This window comes from Ochotona curzoniae, unplaced genomic scaffold (assembly GCF_017591425.1).
Source record: "Ochotona curzoniae isolate NIBS_2020 unplaced genomic scaffold, NIBS_Ocur_1.0 contig_3819, whole genome shotgun sequence".
NCBI lineage: Eukaryota > Metazoa > Chordata > Mammalia > Lagomorpha > Ochotonidae > Ochotona > Ochotona curzoniae.
Window position 1 is genome coordinate 3,214,433 of NW_024466004.1, and position 19,969 is coordinate 3,234,401.

General features: G+C 48.1%; 1 protein-coding gene and 1 long non-coding RNA gene across 4 annotated transcripts in view; one reads left to right on the plus strand and one right to left on the minus strand.

The window, feature by feature from the left end:
* Positions 1–25: 25 nt before the first annotated feature.
* LOC121158270 lies at positions 26–17,100 on the minus strand. Its single transcript, XR_005884176.1, has 3 exons — positions 17,039–17,100; positions 10,499–10,553; positions 26–129 (listed from the first exon to the last, which is right to left on the minus strand). It is a non-coding gene; the product is annotated as an uncharacterized LOC121158270 (long non-coding RNA).
* A 142-nt stretch (positions 17,101–17,242) lies between these two features.
* The window catches only part of TBC1D22B (TBC1 domain family member 22B), a 75,728-nt gene continuing 73,001 nt past the window's right edge, over positions 17,243–19,969 (plus strand). For 2 of the 3 annotated variants that reach the window (XM_040983296.1, XM_040983295.1), the window contains exon 1: positions 17,262–17,447. In XM_040983296.1, coding sequence (XP_040839230.1) covers positions 17,392–17,447 — 56 coding nt within the window. In that variant the 5' untranslated portion in view covers positions 17,262–17,391. Of the gene's footprint in view, positions 17,448–19,969 lie in introns of all 3 variants that reach the window. The other variant, XM_040983298.1, reaches the window with a different exon arrangement.

Genomic DNA, 19,969 nt, shown 5'->3' on the forward strand with positions numbered 1-19,969 from the left:
AGCTGGCAAGAAGCCTCTGTCCTTAGCTGGCTGTCGGCCAGAATCCTCAATTTCTCACCTGTGGGGCCTTTCCATTTGATGCTTGAATTTTCTCATGACAGAGGAGCTGGCACGTCTCTGGAGTAAGCACTGACAGAGAGAGAGAGAGAGAGTGAGAGAGAGTTATTAAAACAAGTTGCAGTGCCTATTATAGCCTCATCTCAGAATTGACATCCATTACTTGTGCTATGTTTGATGGTTCGCACACAGGGAAGTTGCAGATGACTGCAGGAAGTGTAACAGAGTGTACACATCACAGGGCAGGGTGTATATGTTCATCCATTTACTTATTCATTTTTAACTTATTTGAAAGACAGAGATCTCTTGTCTGCTGGTTCACTCCCCAGATGCCCCACACAGCCAGGGGGTGGCTAGCATGAAGCCAGGAGCCTGGAACTCAATCCAGGTCTTTCAGGTGAGAGTGCAGGGACTCCAGGTACTTTATCCAGCATCATCTGCTGCTTCCCAGGGTGTGTGTCAGCAGGAAGATGAATTGGAGGCAGAGGAGCCACGCCTTGAATCTAGGCACTCTGATGGGGTGTGTATGTGCGTGCATGGCTGTGACTTAACTGCTGCACTAACCATGATCTGCTTGTTAACTGTTTTTATTGCTGCTTTTGTAAGTAATGCCTTTTGTCTAACACATTCTTGTATTAGAATGTCTGTGGCTTTCCCTCCCCCAACATGCGTGTAAGTTCCTTAGACAACGAAAGTACTACTCTAAGAAAGTAGAATGAAAGATGCCGGGGAGGGAACAGGATCTCAAAAGGACGTCTCAGGACAGCACCCGAGAAACAGAGTGGACCTCGCCTGCTGGGGACTTCCCTGCCCCACAACTTAGGGAGCGTCCTTGGGCTTGGGACTCCATTGTGTGCCTGGCACCGGGTGGCTGCCAGCAGCCCAAGGGGTGCTGCAAGTGACAGGCTGGCACCTGTGTCTTTTCCTTTTTTCTTTTTAAAGATTTATTTTTACTGGAAAGGAAGATTTACAGAGTAGGAGAGAGAGAGAAATATTTTCCATCAAATGGTTCATTCCCCAAATGCCTTCAATGGCAGGAGCTGAGCTGATCTGAAGTTAGGGAGCTTTTTCTGGGTCTCCCACACAGAGACTTGGGACCCTGCACCTATGTTGGAGACCCACAGGAATCTCCTCTTCCTGGCTTCGGATCGGTTCAGCTCCAGACATTGCACCTACTTGAGGAGTGAACCAGCGAATTAAAGATCTTCCTCTCTGTCTCTCCTCCTCTGTCTCAATAAATCTGTCTTTCCAACTAGAATAAAACAAATCTCTAAAAAAATTCATCAATTAAAAAAGTCACTGAGATAATGTATCACCTCTTTTCACTACATTTCCTTGGCTTTGTATAAAATGGAATGAATCTGTACCATTGCAGAAGGCCTATAAGGCACCATCTAACTCAGAAAGTAGCTTTAGGATCTTATCTTTGTCTTTAAAAATTAATATACAGTCTGACTCAGCCACAACCTCAAGAGTCCAAGGCAAAGTCTGCCTCAGCCTTCTGGGTTTTAAATTTGCTGCTTTTACTTCCCCTTAGTTTTTGTGGGGAGTCACACAGAACCTCTGAGATTGCCCAGTCTTGACACTGGGAGGCAGTGGCGTGGGAGCAGGGCTGGTGTGGTCACTGTTAGGGGGCTTGCTGTGTCCAGGAGGAACGTAGCTTAGAGCTCGGTCCCTGCAAATGTCCAGCAGTGCCCAGCCCCACTCCAGCTGCCAGCCTGCCAGCTTGGGGCTGGAAACGAGTGCAACACAGAGCTCCTCACCCTTCTCCCAGTAGCAGGGAAGTCCCACCTGCTTCGGGGCCCTGGGCACTGTTTCCTTCCAAGCAGCCCTTCCCTACTCACCCACAGAATCTAGAGCTTTGCCATGAGAGCCTGGGGTTTCCAAAATAAAAGCCTGTTCATGCGGCAGACCTCTTCAACCCAGCAAGAGCAAATGCCTGCCATGCTTGGTTGGTGAACTAGCTCACAGGCAGGGAAACCTGCCCTGACTGGGAATGAGGTAATTGTGCCCATAAGTCACACTGCTGCACACAGAGTCCTCCTGACCTGACTCCCGTCCACCCTTCGGGGCTGGCGGCTGGTGCTGAGTGCCCCTTCCCATGGAGGTAATACTCTCACTTCCTCACATGTCCCGCCCCCCTGCAACTGGTTGGCCCCTTTAGGTTGTTTGGAGCCACAAAAAAATGTCAGGGTTCTTGGCTGGACTTTGCAATTCTTTTGGCCCTTTTTTCTGGTTTATTGGATTTTGCTTATCTGAGAGGTAGAGAGAGAGGGAGAGAGAGGGAAACAGAGTCAGCTCTCGGTTGGTTCACTGCCCAAATGCTTGCAGCAGCTGGCACAGGGCTGAGCCAAGGCCAAACGCCCAGAAGTCAAACCATGCTTCCCCTAAGGGGTAAATCCAGTTACCTGAGCTGACACGACTGCCTTCCAAGGTCTACACTGGCAGGAAGCTGAAGTCAGGAACTGGAGTCACAAAACCCAGGTACCTCAATGTGGAACTCGACCATCTTAACTGCTGGCCTAAACACCTGCTGCCCTTGGCCTTTCATAGGCATGAGCTGTCTTGCACCAGCATCCCAGGCAGGATGCCAGCAAGGCCTCCTCTGTCTCATGCACAGGGAGTGAAGCATCTCCCAGAAACACTCAGCACTCTGCCTCCCATGTTACACTGGTCAGAACAAGGCTGTGTGCCCACTGACAGCTGCAGGGAAGAGAGAACAGGTTCCCGGCCGAGCTGATAGCATTGCCACGACCTGTTTAGACAAATCATGATTTACACCCAGACTGGAAACACAGCTGCCCCACTCTCCAAAATGTGAGCCCTGCCTTAACAAGAACGCAGGAAAGAGCGAATACAGCCTGCCTTCCACATACATCTGCTCTAATCAGTTAACCCTACTCCTTTAAACTGGTAGGACTATCACTTCGTGCTTGCTCCTTCTCCCGCAGAAGCACAGCCTTTAGACACTCATGTGCTTGGCCACAATCAGACTGACTTTCCCAGCCTCCCTGGCCGTGTGACTCTTCTCTGAGAATAGGCTGAGGGGCAGCATCACACCTGTGAGGTGAGCATCCCATATGGGCACCTGCTCTTGTCCCAGTTACTCCGCTTTGGATCCAGCTCCTTGCTAATGGTCCAGGAAAAGCATCCATGTTGGAGACATGGATGAAGCGCTTGACACCTGTCTGAACCAGCTCTGAGCATCACAGCCGTTTGGGTAGTGAACCAGCAGAATAAAGATCTCTCTCTCTCTCTCTAACTCTAGATTTATTATTATTATTATTATTATTATTATTATTATTATTGGAAAGTCAGATATACAGAGATGAGAAGACACAGAGAGCAAGATCTTCCATCCACTGGTTCACTCCCCAGGCTGTCACAACAGCTGGAGTTGAGCCAATCAGAAGACAGGAGCTTCTTCCAGGTCTCCCACACAGGTGCAGGGTCCCAAGGCTTTGGGCTGTCCTCCACTGCTTTCCCAGGCCACAAGCAGGGAGCTGGATGGGAAGTGGGGCTGCTGGGATTAGAACCAGTGTCCATATGGGATCCTGGCGCGTGCAAGGTGATGACTTTAACCACTAAGCTATTGCACTGGGCGCTCTAACTCTAGATTTTAAATAAACAATCTCAAAGAAAAATAGGGACAAAACAGCCCAGTGCAAAATCTCGATTAGCTAATCTTCCACCTCCAAGAGCCAGCATTCTACATGGGCACTGGTTCATGTTCAAACTGCTTTATTATTATTATTTTTTTAATTGTAAAGTCAGATATGCAGAGAGGAGGAGAGACAGAGAGGAAGATCTTCTGTCTGACAATTCACTCCCCAAGTGACACAACGGCCAGAGCTGTGCCGATCTGAAGCCAAGAGCCAGGAACTTCCTCCAGGTCTCCCATGTGGAAGCAGGAAACCAAGGTTTTGGGCTGTCCTTGAATACTTTCCCATGTCACAAGCAGGGAGTTGGATGGGAAGCAGGGTGGCCAGGATTAGAACTGGCACCCATATAGGATTACGGAATGTTCAAGGTGAGGACTTTAGCCACTAGGCCACCGTGCCGGGCCCTAACTATTCTATTTTCCATCCAACTCCCTGCTTATGGTCTGGGAAAGAAGTGCAGGATGAACCAAAGCCGTAAGGCCCTGCACCCACGTGGGAGACCCAGAAGAGGCTCCTAGCTCCTGACTTCAGATCAGCTCAGCTCCAGCCAGTGTGACTATCTGGGGATTGAGCCAGCAGACGGAAGATCTTTCTGTCTATCCTTCTCTTTGTAAATCTGCCTTTCCAATGAGAATAAATATATATATATTTTTTTAAGAAAAATAGGGACAGAGAGGGAGAAAGAGAAAATGAGAATGGTTGAAATGAAGAAATGGGGCCCGGCATGAGAGCATAGTCGTCAAAGTCCTCGCCTTGAACACGCCGGCATCTCTTATGGACACCAGTTCTAATCCCGGTGGCTCCACTTCCCATCCAGCTCCCTGCTTGTGGCCTGGGAAAGCAGTCAAGGATGGCCCAAAGCCTTGGAACTCTGTACCTGCGTGGGAGACCCGGAAGAGCTCCTGGCTCCTGTCTTCGGATTGGCTCAGCTCCAGCCGTTGCGGTTGCTTGGGGCGAGAACCAGTACATGGAAGATCTTGCTCTCTGTCTCTCCTCCTCTCTGTATATCTGACATTGCAATTTAAAAAAAGGAAGGGAAAAAAAAAAGGTGAAGGAATTGGGTGGGTGTTTCACTTTGTGATTAAGACATAGTCAAGATGTCCGTGCCTCACTTGGCACACCTGGCCCTCTGATACATGCCTCTAGCTCCTGCAGGCTCTGGAAGGCATCAGCGCCAACCCAAATAACTGAACTTCTGTCACCCACACGGGAGACCCAGACTGCAGCTGCAGCCCTCTGACTTTAGCTCTGACCCAGTTTTAGGAACTGTGGGTATTTGGAGAGTGAGCCAGTGGAAGAGAGCTTTCGGTCTGTCTCTCTTTGCTCCTCCACTGAGCAAGTAAAAATAAATAAACAGGGGCCAGTTTTGTGAAACAGTGGGTTAAGCTACTGCCTGTGATGTCAGTATCCAGTATGAGTCCTGGCTATTCCACTTCTGATCAGTTCCCTGTTTACGTTGTAAGAAAGCAGTGAAAGATGGCCCAAATGTTTGGGTCCCTGCCACCCACATGGGACACCCTGATGAAACTCCTGGCTTTTGGCTTCCACCTGGCCCAGTTGCTGGATATTATACCCATCTGGGGAGTGAATCTGAAGATGGAAGCGTTCTCTCTCTCCCTCCCTCTCTTTCTCTCTCACCTGCCCTCCCTCCTAAACTCTGACTTTCAACATAATTTTAAAAAAAAAATATAAACAAATATAGATATCTACCGACCATGAAGGTGAAAGGTCACTTCCTCCCATATTCTATCTCAACAGTTAAAATACGGCTGCAGTAGGCAGGAATCCTGGACCACCATATCCTCACAGACAGAAAGAGCTGGGGGCCCGAGTATCTCACAGAGTACATGGCCATGCTAGGCTAGGTTCACAAGAGAGAAAGGATGCACACTTCTACTACGTTAAACACATCGTGACTTTGAAGCTACACTTAAACCTTTTTTTTTTTTTTTTGGTGGGGGGAAGATTTATTTATTTTAATTGGAAAGACAGATTACAGAGAGAAGGAGAGGTAGAGAAAGATCTTCCATCTGCTGGTTCACACCCCAAATAGCCACAACAGAGTGTAGCAGAGCCAATCTGCAGTCAGGAGCTTCTTTTGGATCTCCCTTATGGATATGGGAGTCTCAAGACTTGAGCCATCCTCTGTTGCTTCGGCAGGGAGCTGAGTAGACAGTGGAGCAGGCAGGACTTAAACAATATGCGGTGCTGGTGCTGGAAGGTGGAGGATTAGCTTGCGGAGCCATGGCACCAGCCCCTGCACATTTACATCTTTAAAAAAAAAGTATTAAAAAAAATTGGGCCTGATATGGTAGCCTAGTGGCTAAAGTTCTTGCCCTTGTACACCAGGATCCCATATGGGCACTGGCTCATGTCCCAGTGGACCCACTTCCCATCCGGTTCTCTGCTTGTACCCTGGGAAAGCAGTAGAGGATGGCCCAAAGCCTCGGGATCCTGCACCTGTGTGGGAGACCTGGAAGAAGCTCCTGGCTTTGTTCTGGCCATTGAGGCCATTTGGGGAATGAATTAGCGGATGGAAGATCTTCCTCTCTGTATATCTGACTTTCCAATAAAAACACAAATTTTTTTAAATTATTTTTTTAATGTTTTTAAAAATTTATTTAATTTTTAAAGATTTTTTTTAATTAGTTTTTTTATTATTGTTCACATAGCTGACAAGGATGCACACCTATGATTAGAGTGAGGAGGGTCAAGGCATGGAGGAAGGTGGGTGGGACAATTGCTTCCAATTTTCCTTTTTTCCCCTTTTCTCCTGTATCTGGAAGAAGGGAGATGGCCGCTCCTGGCTGCCAATCTACATTAGCATTTGGGATTAGGGGATGTCCACTTGATGTCATGTTAGAAGCCCTGATATGGGGAAGAATGATCCGAGGTTATTGTTTGAGTGGTTTTGATAGTTTAGAGATGCTGTTGGTTTCATTGCTCCAAAGTTGAGAAAATTCTACCAAGGTTCATTGGCTAACCTAGTCTACCCAGTGTATCTACTCATCCAGACACTTGTTGCCAAAGTTTGGCCAAGAAAGTTGTCCAACCTGTTCAACATTCTCTACAGGCCTTAATGAGCTGGCTGTCATGCTCCCCATGTGCACCTGGGTATGCACAGGTATCAGCAATTGAGGAGGCCCAGTCCCAATACATGCACCCCAAGAACAGATCACAAATCCTACAATTTTCGCTGTGGCTAAAGTTTTGAGTCCAGCAGTTCAGTTAGGGTATCCTCCAGGAAAACTCACCTTGAGTGACCCCAGATCTGAAACCTATGTGAGCCAGCCAGTGCAGGGTCCAGTTCAACCTGTCACCCACATTAGCCTAGACACACAATGTGACTGCAGTTGCCTGGTCAGTTTTGTCCCCAGCAAACCAACAGGTAATATGACCCAGCCGACACCAAACCTGGTCCTTATGTACACTAGTGGGAATTGCAGCCTATTGGGACAACCTCCAATAACTACCACTAGGTCCACCCCCAGCCCAGTTCCTCTGTACACTGGTATGTGCAGCACACCAGTCTGGTATGTCCCACCCAGCTCTTGTATATTCTTATGGGTGCCATAGCTTAGCTCATCCCACAACCCAGCCCATACTTAAGCCAATTGGTGCTACTGCCTTGTCCAGCCTGGCCCATTCATTGCCCCGGTGCTGTTGCTAACCAGCAGGAGCTGCAAATCAGCAGAGGAATGCCTACAGTTCCCCTAGTGGGTCCATTCTCAATCCTGGTTCTTGCACTTTTCAAGGGGTACTGCAGTCCAGTCTGACATGACTTGCACCCAGCCCTGGTACTTGCCAGCAGATACTGTAGCTAAGCCCAATCAATCTGTACTTACCTTTGCTCTTGCATGTGCCAGTGGATGAAGTAGCCTGGCCTAGTCTGGTCCTCCCCCAAACCCACTGGCACAACAGGCCAATGGGAACAGTGGCCCAGCAGGGAAGCCGCCATAGTTCCCAAACCAGGCTAGCCCCCAGCTCAGGATCTTCTTTTTTTCTTTTAAGATTTATTTTATTTTTATTGTAAAGTCAGATATACAGAGAGGAGGAGAGACAGAGAGGAAGATCTTTTGTCCAATGGTTCACTCCCCAAGTGAGAGCAATGACCGATTCTGTGCCGATCCAAAGCCAGGATACTGGAGCTCTTCCAGGTCTCCTAAACAGGTGCAGGGTCCCAAGGCTTTGGGCCATCCTCCACTGCTTTCCCAGGCCACAAGCAGGGAGCTGTATGGGAAGCGGAGCTGCAGGGATTAGACCGGCGCCCATATGGGATCCCAGGCATGTTCAAGGTGAGGATTTTTAAAGATTTTTATTATTATTATTATTTTTTCATTGGAAAGGCGGATATACAGAGAGGAGAGACAGAGAGGAAGATCTTCCGTCCAATGATTCACTCCCCAAGTGAGCGCAACGGGCCGATACTATGCCGATCCGAAGCCAGGAACCTCTTCCGGGTCTCCCACGCGGGTGCAGGTTCCCAAAGCTTTGGGCCATCCTCGACTGCTTTCCCAGGCCACAGGCAGGGAGCTGGAAGGGAAGCGGGGCTGCCGGGATTAGAACCGGCGCCCATATGGGATCCCGGGCGTGCAAGGCGAGGACCTTTAACCACTTGCGCCACCGCGCCGGGCCCTCAAGGTGAGGATTTTAGCCACTAGGCCACGCTGCCAGGCCCAGCTCAGGATCTTGCATCTGCCAGTGGTTGCTGCAGCCTAGGTCTGGCATGGCTCATCTCACCTTGGCATTCACTGTAGGATACTGTAGCCTAGCTCTGTCTAGCCCACTCCCAGTTCCAATTCATGCTGGTGGGAGGTACAGCCTACCCCAGCCTGATCAACCCCCAGTCCTGGCCTTAATGTGAACTGGTGGGTGTTGTGGTCCAGTTTGACCTGTGTGCAATAAGTTCTGGCTCTCACATCTGCTAATGGGTGCTATGGATTAGCCCAGCCTGGTTCCACAAGCAAGCCTGACCCACAAATATGCTGACTGGTACTGTAGCCCAGCCTGATCTGGATTGCCCTCAGCCTCAGCTTTTGCATTCACCATGGGGATTATGTCTTAAAAGGGGAGTTCCCTAAGCTCCCCTATCAGCCCATCTCCCAGTTACAGATCTTGTGAGCACCAGTGGGTGCTTGACCCAGCCTGACTTGGCCCATTTCCATTCCTGGCATTCATTGGGTGCTATAGTTTTACCTGAACAGTCCACACCCATTCTGGCTCTCACCAGTGGGTGTTACAGACCAGCCCCACATGGCCCACCCCCAGACCTGGCTCTCACATGGTTCAGCAGGTACAGAGACCTAGCCCAGCATGTCTTATACCAGCTCTGACCCTCATAAGTGCTAGTGGGTGCTGGAGCCTAGCCCAGTCCCAGCCTAGCCACACCCATGCCAAGGGATGCTGTATCCATGTGCCCTTGGTCCTAGCCCTCATACTCACCATTAGGAAGTGCACCAGTGAGAATCATAGCATAGTAGGGGAGTTCTCTTAGCTCCCCTACCAGCCCCAGTTCCAGACACAGTTCTTGCACATGCCTAGTAGTTGCTCTGACCAAGCCTGGCATGGTCTTAGCCCTCGCCCTTAGATGCAGCAACCTGGCCAGGCTTAACCCACGGCCAGTCCCAACTCTTGCTGGTGGGTGCTGTTGCCAAGGCCTGCCCAGTATGCCCCGATCCCCGACTCTCATGGGAACCAGCCATGCAGTAGTCTGGCCTCGCATGGCTTGCACCTCACCCTGGCTATTGTGCATATCAGTGTATGCTATAAATTGGCCTGGCTTTACCCAGTCCATCCCCAAGCCAGCCCACACTCTTGCCAACAGTTGGGGCAGCCTTGCCCAGCCTGGTCCACACCCAGTCCTGACTCTCATGCTACCCCTCAGGAGCTACAGCCAAGTAGAGGGGTTCCCCATGTTTCTCCACCAGGCCCATTCCCAGACCTGGATCATATGTGTGCCAGTCCACCTGCTTAGCATAGTCTGGCCCTCCCACCCCAAGTTTCAGTCTGTGTGAGCTGGTGGATGCTACAGCCTGGCCCACCCAACACCTAATTCTTGGGTACACTTGTGGGTGCTACAGCCTGGGCCAGCCTGACCTGCTCCCAACCCCATGATTGTCAGTGAGTTCTGTGGTAATCATGCCTAGTCCACCTGTTACCACCTCCAGCTCTTGTGCAAACCGGTAGGTATTATAGTCCCATAGGGGAAAGGCCACAAATCCTTCACTGAATCTGCCCCCAGACCCAGTTCTCTCATATGTTGGTTAGTGTCACAGCCTAGCCTAACATGGCCCATTCTCTCCCTGACACTCAGTAGCAGGTACTGTGGCCTAGCCCTGCCAGGCACGCCCATCAGCCCTAGTTCTCATGTGTACCAGTAGGCTGTTGTCAATGCCAACTAGTCCAGACCAGGTCTCCCACAGGGTCAGGTGTCTTGGTCTGACCCAGACATGCCCTCTGCTTTCCCCCTGGGAATGTAGTGGTCTGGTCTGTGGAAGTTCCCCAGAAGTCATTCCTCACCTGTAAAGTACTCCCTCAGCAGTCCCCACTCCCACACAACCCCAAATGCCCTTCCCTGGGTAATCCACAGCCCCCACACCCGTGACCATGTGTAGGTCCCCAGACAGGCCTGGTTTTATGATAGGGCAGTCTGGGGCCCTGCCTGTCTCTCCCAGGACCCATGCTAAACATTTATATCTTAACATACATTTCTTCAACCCTTGACCTACAAGCATGCTGAAGCCTCTCCCACCTTTTAAAAGACCCTGTTTTTCATTTACCTTCAATCTTTCTCTGTATCACAGCAAGCCACAGATACCACCCTTTGGCTGGTTTCTGCAGAGAAAAACAAAAAACAAAAAACAAAAACATAGCATAGATCATAGAATTGTGGAGAAGGGTGGGGCAGGGGGTCTGAGGATCATATGTTTTGGCTCTCAGCTGCCACAACTCTGTACAAACAACCACTGGGACTTCAACAAGACATTCTGAGCACGGCTTTAGCTCATGCTTTGGCGGGCCTCAGTTTATGGTGGGCTGGGCTGGGTTGGGCTGGGCTGATCTCAGCTGGGCTCAATTGAGTGTCTGGGGTCAGTTGTGGGTTTTCCAGGCAACTTTTGGCTGAGCTCATTCATGTGTCTGAAGTTCAACTGGCTGTTGGTTGACCTAGGATGGCCCAGGCTGGGATAATTCAGGCGGGCCTGGCCTGGTGCCACGTGTTTCTCAGCATCCCTCGGGCTAGCCTAGACATGCTCTCATTGCAGCGGCAACAAGGAAAGCAAGCCCAATGACACAAGTGCTTTTCCATCCTCTGCTTGCTCAATGTTTACTAACATGCAAATGACCAAAGTGTGTTACAAGGGTGAGAACAAACGGCCTCTAAGAGCTTGCAGGACATCCGAGAGAGACACTGGGACTTGTTCAAGCAGTTTCTGGACAGAGCTGGTACTCTATCCATTATGACAGTTTTACTTGGGTAATGTGCATAGAGAATCTATTGCTTTTCAGCCATCTTGAGTAACTAAATACAGTAATTTGTTCTTTATCTAGACATTCCCCACCTATTCCCAGAAATGTCCTTAAAATTAAGCAACAGTATTCTCTTCAGTAACCTCTTAAAAAAAAAAGATTTATTTTAATTTGAAAGGTACAGTTACAATGGAGAGAAGACATACACACATATACAGATAATCTTCTACCTGCTGGTTTATTCCCACCCCACCTCCTTCCCCTGCCATCACCACCAATTGGCCACAATGGCCAGACCTGGGCCAGTGTAAAGCCAGGAGCCAGGAGTTTCTTCTAGGTCTCACATATAGGTCCAGGACCCAAGCATTTAGAACATCTGCTGCTGCTATCCTGGGCCATTAGCAGGAAGCCCTAGGGTAACTAGAGCATTTAGGATTTGCACTGGCACCCATATGGGACGCTGGCATAGCACTCTGAGGTTCAACTTGCTATGCCATAGAGTTGGCTCCTGGTGGCCTCTTTTCAAGGATAAAGCCCTCCTTGCATCTTCAGATGTTTATTACTAGGTGGGGGTCCCTGACTGCTAGTTTTGGGTTTGCCCAGCTCTGACCACTGAAGCCATTTAGGGAGTGAACCAGCAGATGGAAGATCTCTTTATTTCTGTTTCTTCTTCCCTCTGTCACCATGCCTTTAAAAGTGAAAAAACAGGGCCGGGTGCTGTGGCCTAGCGGCTGAAGTCCTTGCCTTGAGTGCACAGGGATCCCATATGGGCGCCAGTTCTAATCCCAGCAGCTCCACTTCCCATCCAGCTCCCTGCTTGTGGCCTGGGAAAGCAGTCGAGGACGGCCCAAAGCCTTGGGACCCTGAACCTGCATGGAGATTTGGAAAAGGATCTGGACTCCTGGCTTCCCCATCTGCTGTGGTCACTTGGGGAGTGAATCATCGGATGGAAGATCTTTCTCTCTGTCTCTCTTCCTCTCTGACTTTGCAATAGCAATAAACAAATCTTTAAAAAAAAAAAAGTGGATGGTGATAGATCCTGGTCCCAGTGTTTCCCGTCACTGCACCGCATTCTTAGCATTTAACATCTGGTCAATTTGATTTGTGTCCTCCTGCAAGTTGACCCTGAGAAGAGGGTTTGAGGGCAGGTGGTTTATTTGGAGGTGGCAGAAACACCTTCAGCTAGAAGCGGAGGTGATACAGGCAAGGCAGGCAATCAGCAAAGGGTGAGCTACAAGCCAACTGACTCAATGACCACCACCACCACGATGATCCTGTGGAATTATCGCACCCATCACAATTCCTGAGAGTCCTTAGCTGCCCTGAGTCCTGCGTGTCCTGAGTCCCGCGTGCCCTGAGGGGGGGCGTTTGTGTGTGTGTGTGTATGTGTGTGTGTGTGTGTGTGGTTCTTGGGGATTGGGGCAGAGCCTTTAGGTGAAGAGATGCACTGAATGGACTGGGTAGTCAAGGGAAATGAATGAGGCTCTGATAGGATCTCCTGCATTTTTCTCAAATGGTGGAGACTGCCGTGGTCCCATGTATGTTTCATCCTTCTGCCTAAAATGCTTTCCCTCTCAGAGTGAACTCTTATACATCCTTCAAGATCTTTCCCAGCTTTCCCAGGGCTCCTCTCTGTGCATGTGTGTGTACAACACTGCATTTCTGTAGGATATAGTGTTTGTATTCCTTGTTAACTGCTGTACCTTCTACCCTACTAGATTATATAAGGGGTCCCCAAAAAGTTCATGGAAATTGTGTACAATGGAAAAACTAAGCATGAATTTCAAATTGTTTCAGATCACAATAAGCTTATATTTTCACTCCATTTTTTTTTTGTCCCAAACTGTTCAGAGTACCCTCCACACGTTCGCTGAGGGTGGAAAAGGCACGTTCCCAGCTTTTAGTATAGTTTGGTGCCTGGAAAATACAGTAGATTCTCAGGAAAAGTTGAGTAGAAAGAGTAGTTTCTCTCTACAGAGCCTGGCATGCTGCATGGAGCTGAAGCCAAATTCTGGCAAAATCAGGGTAGTTTTTGTTTCCCCTTTGTCACTGCAAGACATCCCCCTTCCTTCACTTACCAAATAGCCTCTTCCTCTCTCTCCCCATCCTGACATCAAAACCTGCTCACAACCACCTCTCGCAGAGCAAAGGGGAACAAAAAAGAGGGGACCTGGCTCTTTGCCTTTGTCACTGACAACCTTGGACACAGCCCTCCCTTTCCTGAGCCTCTGTCCTCTCATCTGTGAAACAATCTCGAATGTTCCTGCAGTGCTTGAGCGCTTGTAAGAATCATTCTGGAAAAACGACACACAGGAACTGGCATGAGCGGTTGCCTAGTACAAGGGAAAGTGGGTGGCTATTGGCCAAGGGCATGAGAGAGACCTTTTTTTTTTTTTTTCTCTTTCTGTGTGACTCAGCATTGTTCAAAATAAGTGGAAATAGAGTAGAGGGATATTCACCTAATGAAACCATATATCCCAGTTAAGATAGGTAAACAAGAGCTCCATGTGTGAGCAGAACGTTGAATGAAAAAAGCCAGTTGCTCAAGCATATGTACAATGTGATGCTATTGATAAAGTTTCAAAACACAGCAGGCATGTTGTTTACGGATACGCACATATGTAGCAACAGGCTGCACCATGCATGGCAAAGCAGCACACCAAACCCAGGATTGCAGTTGCTACTGCAGACAGGGAGGGGAATGAGATCAGAGCGAAACAAAACCCAGACTCTAACTGTATCGAAATGATCTTTTGTTTCTTAATATTTTTCTTATAAATTATTACCTGTGGGCCAAAGCTGGTGCATGACTTTTGTGAACTAAAAATGGTTTGTACATTTTTAAAGTGTTGAAGAAAAAAATAGAAGGATGAGGTGAGTATTGTAGTACTTGCAATGTCCAGGCCTCCTAAATGAATACCAGTTTCAGTCCCAGATGCTCCACTTCCAACCCAACTCCTTGATAACGGTCAGGAAAATAAGGGACTTGGGCCCCTGCCTCCCACATGGAAGAGCTGGATGAAGCCCCTGGCTCCTGACTTTGACCTGACTCAGCCCTCGTTGTTGCTGCCTTTTAGGGAGTCAATCAGCAGATACAAGATCTCTTTCTCTCCCTCACTTTCTCTCTCTGTAACTCTGCATGATGTAAAAATATGGAAAGACTATTTTGTAAACATGTATAAACTACATAAAGTTCAGATTTCAATGTTGATAAATAAAGCTTTATTGGAATGTCACCATTATTGGAATGTCACCAGGCTAGTTTATCTGCACATTACCTACAGTGCTTTCACATTTCAATAGCAGAATTGAGCAGTTACAACAGAGATTAAGGGCCATAAAGCCCAAGATATTTAAAATCCAGACTTCGATAGAAAAATGTGTACTAATCCCTGAAAAACTGTATGACGTATTTTTTATGAATTTCTGTGTATTTTTTCTAAAAAAAGATTTATTTCTTTATTTGAAAGAGTTACAGAAGGAGAGAGCTCTCCCATCCACCAGTTTATTCCCCAAATGGCTACAATGGCCAGGACTGGTCCAGGCCCAAGCTAGGAGACAAGAACTTCTTCCGGGTCTCCCATGAAGATAGCAAGAACCTAAGCACTTGGGCTACCTTTTGCTGCTTTCCTGGGCATATATTCAGAAAGCTGCATTAGAAGTAAAGCAGCTAAGACTCAAATCAGCACCTGTATTAGACACCAGCATTGCAAGTGGCAATTTAAGGTACTGTGACACAACACCAGCCCAAACATACATCTTACATTTAAAAAGTAAGGAAATTTTCCAAAAGAAAAAAGATGTGTAATTCTACCATCTATCAAAATCTGCATAATTTTTCCATATCTTCTTCAAGTCTTTGACAAAGTAGACATTTATTTATTTGAAAGACAAAGAGTTGCAATCCATTGATTCATTTCCCAAATGCCCACAACAGCTGGGTCTGGAAGCTGTCCACGTGGGTGGCAGGATCCCAGCTACCTGTGCTATCACTGTTGCCTTCCCAGGTCTGCACTTAGAGGCTGGAATCAGGAACCAGAGCTGGGATTCAAATCAAATCGGATACACTGGTATCTTAACTGGCACTGTTTTTGTTTAAATCAAGCAAAGAATTTTTACATTTTTTTTCCTTTTATATGCCCTTTTATCTACCATTTTATTCTGTCATTCAAGATTGAAATTTGCGGGACCTGGCTTGGTAGGCTGGTGGCTAAAGTCCTCACTTTTCATGCACCAGGATCCTATATGAGCGCCAGTTTGTGTCCCGGTTGCCCCACTTCCCATCCACCTCCATGCTTGTGGTCTGGGAAAGCAGTCAAGGATGGCCCAAAGCTTTGGGATCCTGTACCCATGTGGGAAACCTGGAGGAAGTTCCTGGCTTCAGATCGACTCAGATCTGGCCATTGCGGCCAATTGGGGAGTGAACCAGCAGATGGAAGATCTTTCTCTCTGTCTCTCCTTCTCTCTGTAAATCTGACTCCCAACAAGTAAATAAACAAATATTTTTTTAAAAAATTGAAATTTGCACTGTTCAGTGGTATACTATGGTTATTTACACACCACACAGAGTATAGTTGGTGTAACTCCATGTCTAAGCTTTTATGTTCTTTTCATATTCTCTTACTTAATACTGGATATTAAGCAAATAATATCTTTGTGCACACAGCTTTTGCAGTCTTCCTTTAGAGTTCTTTTCTGAGTAAATTCCTAGGACTAAAATCCCTTGTCTTCCTTCCATTCCCCAAATGCTAACCATTCCCTTGCTCTGTACTCCAATGGCCTCTTGCTCCTTCAGTCTGGGCTTATTCATTTGTCTTCTCTAAGGGATCTCTCTCACTTGGCCCCTCCTTGGTGGCTGTTGAAGTCCTGAAAAAGCTCTTCTGCTCTTGAACCCCAGCTTGATTTCATCAAGTCTCAGGGGTCTTATCCTCTGCAATGCACAGAGGGCCACCTGCTGCTCTATCTCTTAAGCCCTTCCTTTCCCCACTAGGTCCACTGTCTGCCACTCCACTTCTCTGCTGTGGCTAATATCCCTGGTGACCTCCGTGTAAGTCCAGACTTTTCCATTCTGAGTCAAAACTAAACTGAAAAGAAAGTCAAGGGTGAAAGATTTATAAGGGAAATTGGGCTATGTATGTCTGTTGGGGGTTCAACTTACTCTTTGCGATTCACACCATGGGGCCATGTTACAACCTCTACAGAAACAGACCTGGAACAAGCTCCTGGCTCCTGTCTTTGGATCAGCTCAGCTCAGCCCCCAACTGTTGTGGCTACTTGGGGAGTGAACCAGCAAATTGAAGATCTTTCTATCTCTCCTTCTCTCTGTAAACCTGCCTTTCCAATAAAAATAAATCTTAAAAAAAAATGGGGTCCTTGGGCAGGTGGGTTGGATGGATACAACCACATTTCCCAAACAGTCAGTGTGGTGGCACTCACTGTCAGAAAGCAAAAGTTAGGGACTGAAATGGTATTCGATCAATTGAATCACTCACAACATCAAATTTTTAAAATATTCAACCAACAGAGTGGGCACACCAATGGACCAACTGCCACCTGTTAAACAGCAAGCCTGGGTGAATTGAACCATATCAGTCTTCCTTCACGAGGAGAAAAATAAAATCCGGATCTAAACGGAACCGGAACGAGGAAGGGGAAAGTTACAGACAAAGTGGCACTGAGTTGGGAGACATTACAAATGGGTCACAACCAATAAGGGGGACCTTACTCTCAGTTCAAAGATTTATGTTTAGAAATACATGACGTTCTTTCCTTAAAAAAAATTAGGCTCAGGAATCTCATTTCTCCGAAGTAAACAGTTCCCCTTTCTCCTTCCCAAAGGTCTCCTTCTTTACCTGTTTCTTCCCTCAGGAGGGTAGGAACTTTCTGCCCGGCCTCCCTGCTCGCTCAAACTCCGCCTTCTAGATTCACCTGGGTGCCCAGCCCCTGACGTTGCCGTTCGGCTTCAGCATCCTACAGGATTCAGGCTCCCGATTGGTCCGTCTGTCCACAGCTTGCGCAGCCCACCAATGGCAGCGGCGCTGGGTGGGCGGGTGCCCACATCCAAGATGGCGCCTCTAGGTTCTGGTAGCGGGTGACCGGCGGGGAGGAAGCGGCCTGGGTTGGCCCCTCAGATTGCCGGGCCTCAGGGGCGTCCGGTCCGGCACCCCGTGGCCCACCTACACGAGGCCCTCCCCGGGCCAGAGCAATGGCCGCCGAGAACAGCAAGCAGTTTTGGAAGAGGAACGCCAAGCTGCCGGGGAGGTGAGCCCAGGACGCTGAGGGGAAGACGGGATTGGACCAAACCCTTCCAGATCTTAATCCCTAAATCTTGAGGGCCTGAGGAACCCTCGAACATAGAAGACTGATTTGGGGGCACCCAGGTTGGGGGAAGCCTGGGTTGCCTAGGGGCGGCGGGGCGGCTGTCAGGCGGCGGAACGGGGACGGCTGAGTGTGAGTTCCTGCCTGGGGTCTGGGGGCGGAGGGCTTGGGAAGGGTGACCTCCGCCAGGAGGCGGCCGACCCCGGGGCGTCTAGGGGCGGAGAAGTTGAGAGAGTAGCCAGTGTCGCCTCCCCGCCACCCCCAGCCGGGGCTTGGAGGGCCCTTGCCAGAGCTGCTTCCCACTTCGGATAGAACTCCATCTCGGGGGTCTCCACCGTGCTCGAGTGCTTGCTTCTACAAGGATGGCCCCCTCCCTCTACTCCCTCAGCTTCGCACCAGAGGGTGCTAATGGGAGTTTGGGGCCGCCTGGGGTAAAGAAAGAAGGGGTCGGGGTAGGGGTTGGGGCGGACCCTACTATATTAGGTTGACCCTTTCCCATAGAGGCAAGGTGACCACGGAGTCGGGGTTATTCCCCTGGAGTTTTTTTAAGGATTTGTCCAACTGCAAGTGACCTCTCACACCCATCCCTTGCGTTGTAATGCTCTTGTGCAAACACTGAATTCTTCTATTCTTCACTGGGTTCGTGGAGAGAAAATCTTCTAAGTGATTTTTTTTCTTCTGTTTTGGCGTGTTTTGACTCTTAGAGGTTGTCCATCCGTCAGTCTGCAGTTTACAACCTTTTTTTTTTTTTTTTTTAATTCAGTTTCAGTTGTTTGGGGCAGAGTCCTGAGAAATGTAAGGAGGCCTGTGTGTTTCAGTTGTGAATTTAAAGACTTCTGTTGGTGATGAAATTCCTGTTTGGCTGTACCTCCTATGCTCCGTTTCCTAACTGGTTCAGTTCTTTCCTTTCTAGGACAACCCTTTTAAGAGAGAAATTAGATTCTATATTGGCCATCAGTCTTACTTTATTCAGGACCCTATTAAACATATGGAAAATAATAGGCATCTGCCTTTTTAAAAAAAGATTTATTAATTTTTAAACAGATTTGTTTATTTTTATTGGAAAGTCAGATATACAGAGAGGAGGAGAGACAGAGAGGAAGATCTTCCATCCGATGATTCACTCCCCAAGTGACCGCAGCAGATGGTGTTGCACCGATCCAAAGCCAGGAGCCAGGAATCTCCTCCAGGTCTCCCAAACAGGTACGGGGTCCCAAGGATTTGGGCCATCCTCGACTGCTTTCCCAGGCTGCATGCAGGGAGCTGGATGGGAAGTAGGGCTACCGGGATTAGAACTGGCGCCCCTATGGGATCCCGGCACATTCAAGACGAGGACTTTAGCCACTAGGCTACGGCGCCAGGCCCAATTAATTTTTAATTGAAAAGACAGATTTACAGAGAGACAAAGAAAATGATCTCCCATCTGCTGGTTCACTCCCCACATGGTCGCAGTGGCTGGAGCTGAGCTGATCCGAAGCCAGGAGCCAGGAACTTCTTCCAGGTCTCCCATGCAGGTGCAAGGACCCAAAGCTTTGAGCCACCTTCTACAGCTTTCCCAAGCCACAAGCATGGAGCTAGATGGGAAGTGGAGCAGCTGGAACACAAACTAGCGCCCTTATGGGATGCTGGTACTTGGAGAAATCAAATTTCAATAGCAGTACATATCAATACATGGCAATACAAAGAAGGCCACAGATTACTGTGGAAATTGCACTGTGGAATCATAGCACTAATATCAGTGTTAAAGATGTTGTGTGTTTTCAGATAAGCATCGCTTCCTGCCAACTGATCTCCTTTCCTTCCTGATCTTGTGAGCTCTCCAGTTATGCTAACTGCTGCTCTCTGGGGTTTTCCATTGTGACATCATTAAATTTTGATATCCCAAGGTTATTATGGGAATCAGTGGGAAAAGTGTTCTGTCAGGAAGCAGTGCAGGAGATATGGATTGTGGCCTGGATGTCTCTGCCTTCTGACACTGCTTACTGTTAACTGTCTTCTAGTTTAATTCTACTGGAACAGAAAGCTTTTCTAAAGCACTGCATCTGTGAGGAAGCCAGAGGAGTCTTTTTCGTTTCTTCAAGTGTCTGGTTCCCTTTTTCATTTTGAAGAATGTAGAAGAGTGAATTTTAGGGTTCTGAAGGGCTCCGAGTTACTGTTTGGACTCTCTTATCTGTGTGCAAAGACAAACAATTGACATTTTAGTCCTTTGTTCTGTTATCTAAGAAATGAGTGAAAAACAGAATGTTACTAATGAAATAGCCTATTGGTAAAGAACTCAGGACTGTTTATTTAACATGTGTTCTGTTGCTCAGGACACAGTGTAAAGCAAGTAATCTTTGTAAAGAATGTTATTCCGATTCTTTTTCCCAGTCCTAGTTAATGTCTTCGTTCTATATTCTGATCATAAACTGCCATCACAAGTCATGCTAGCTTGTAGTACTTTGCTGATTGAAGAAAAATGTTGC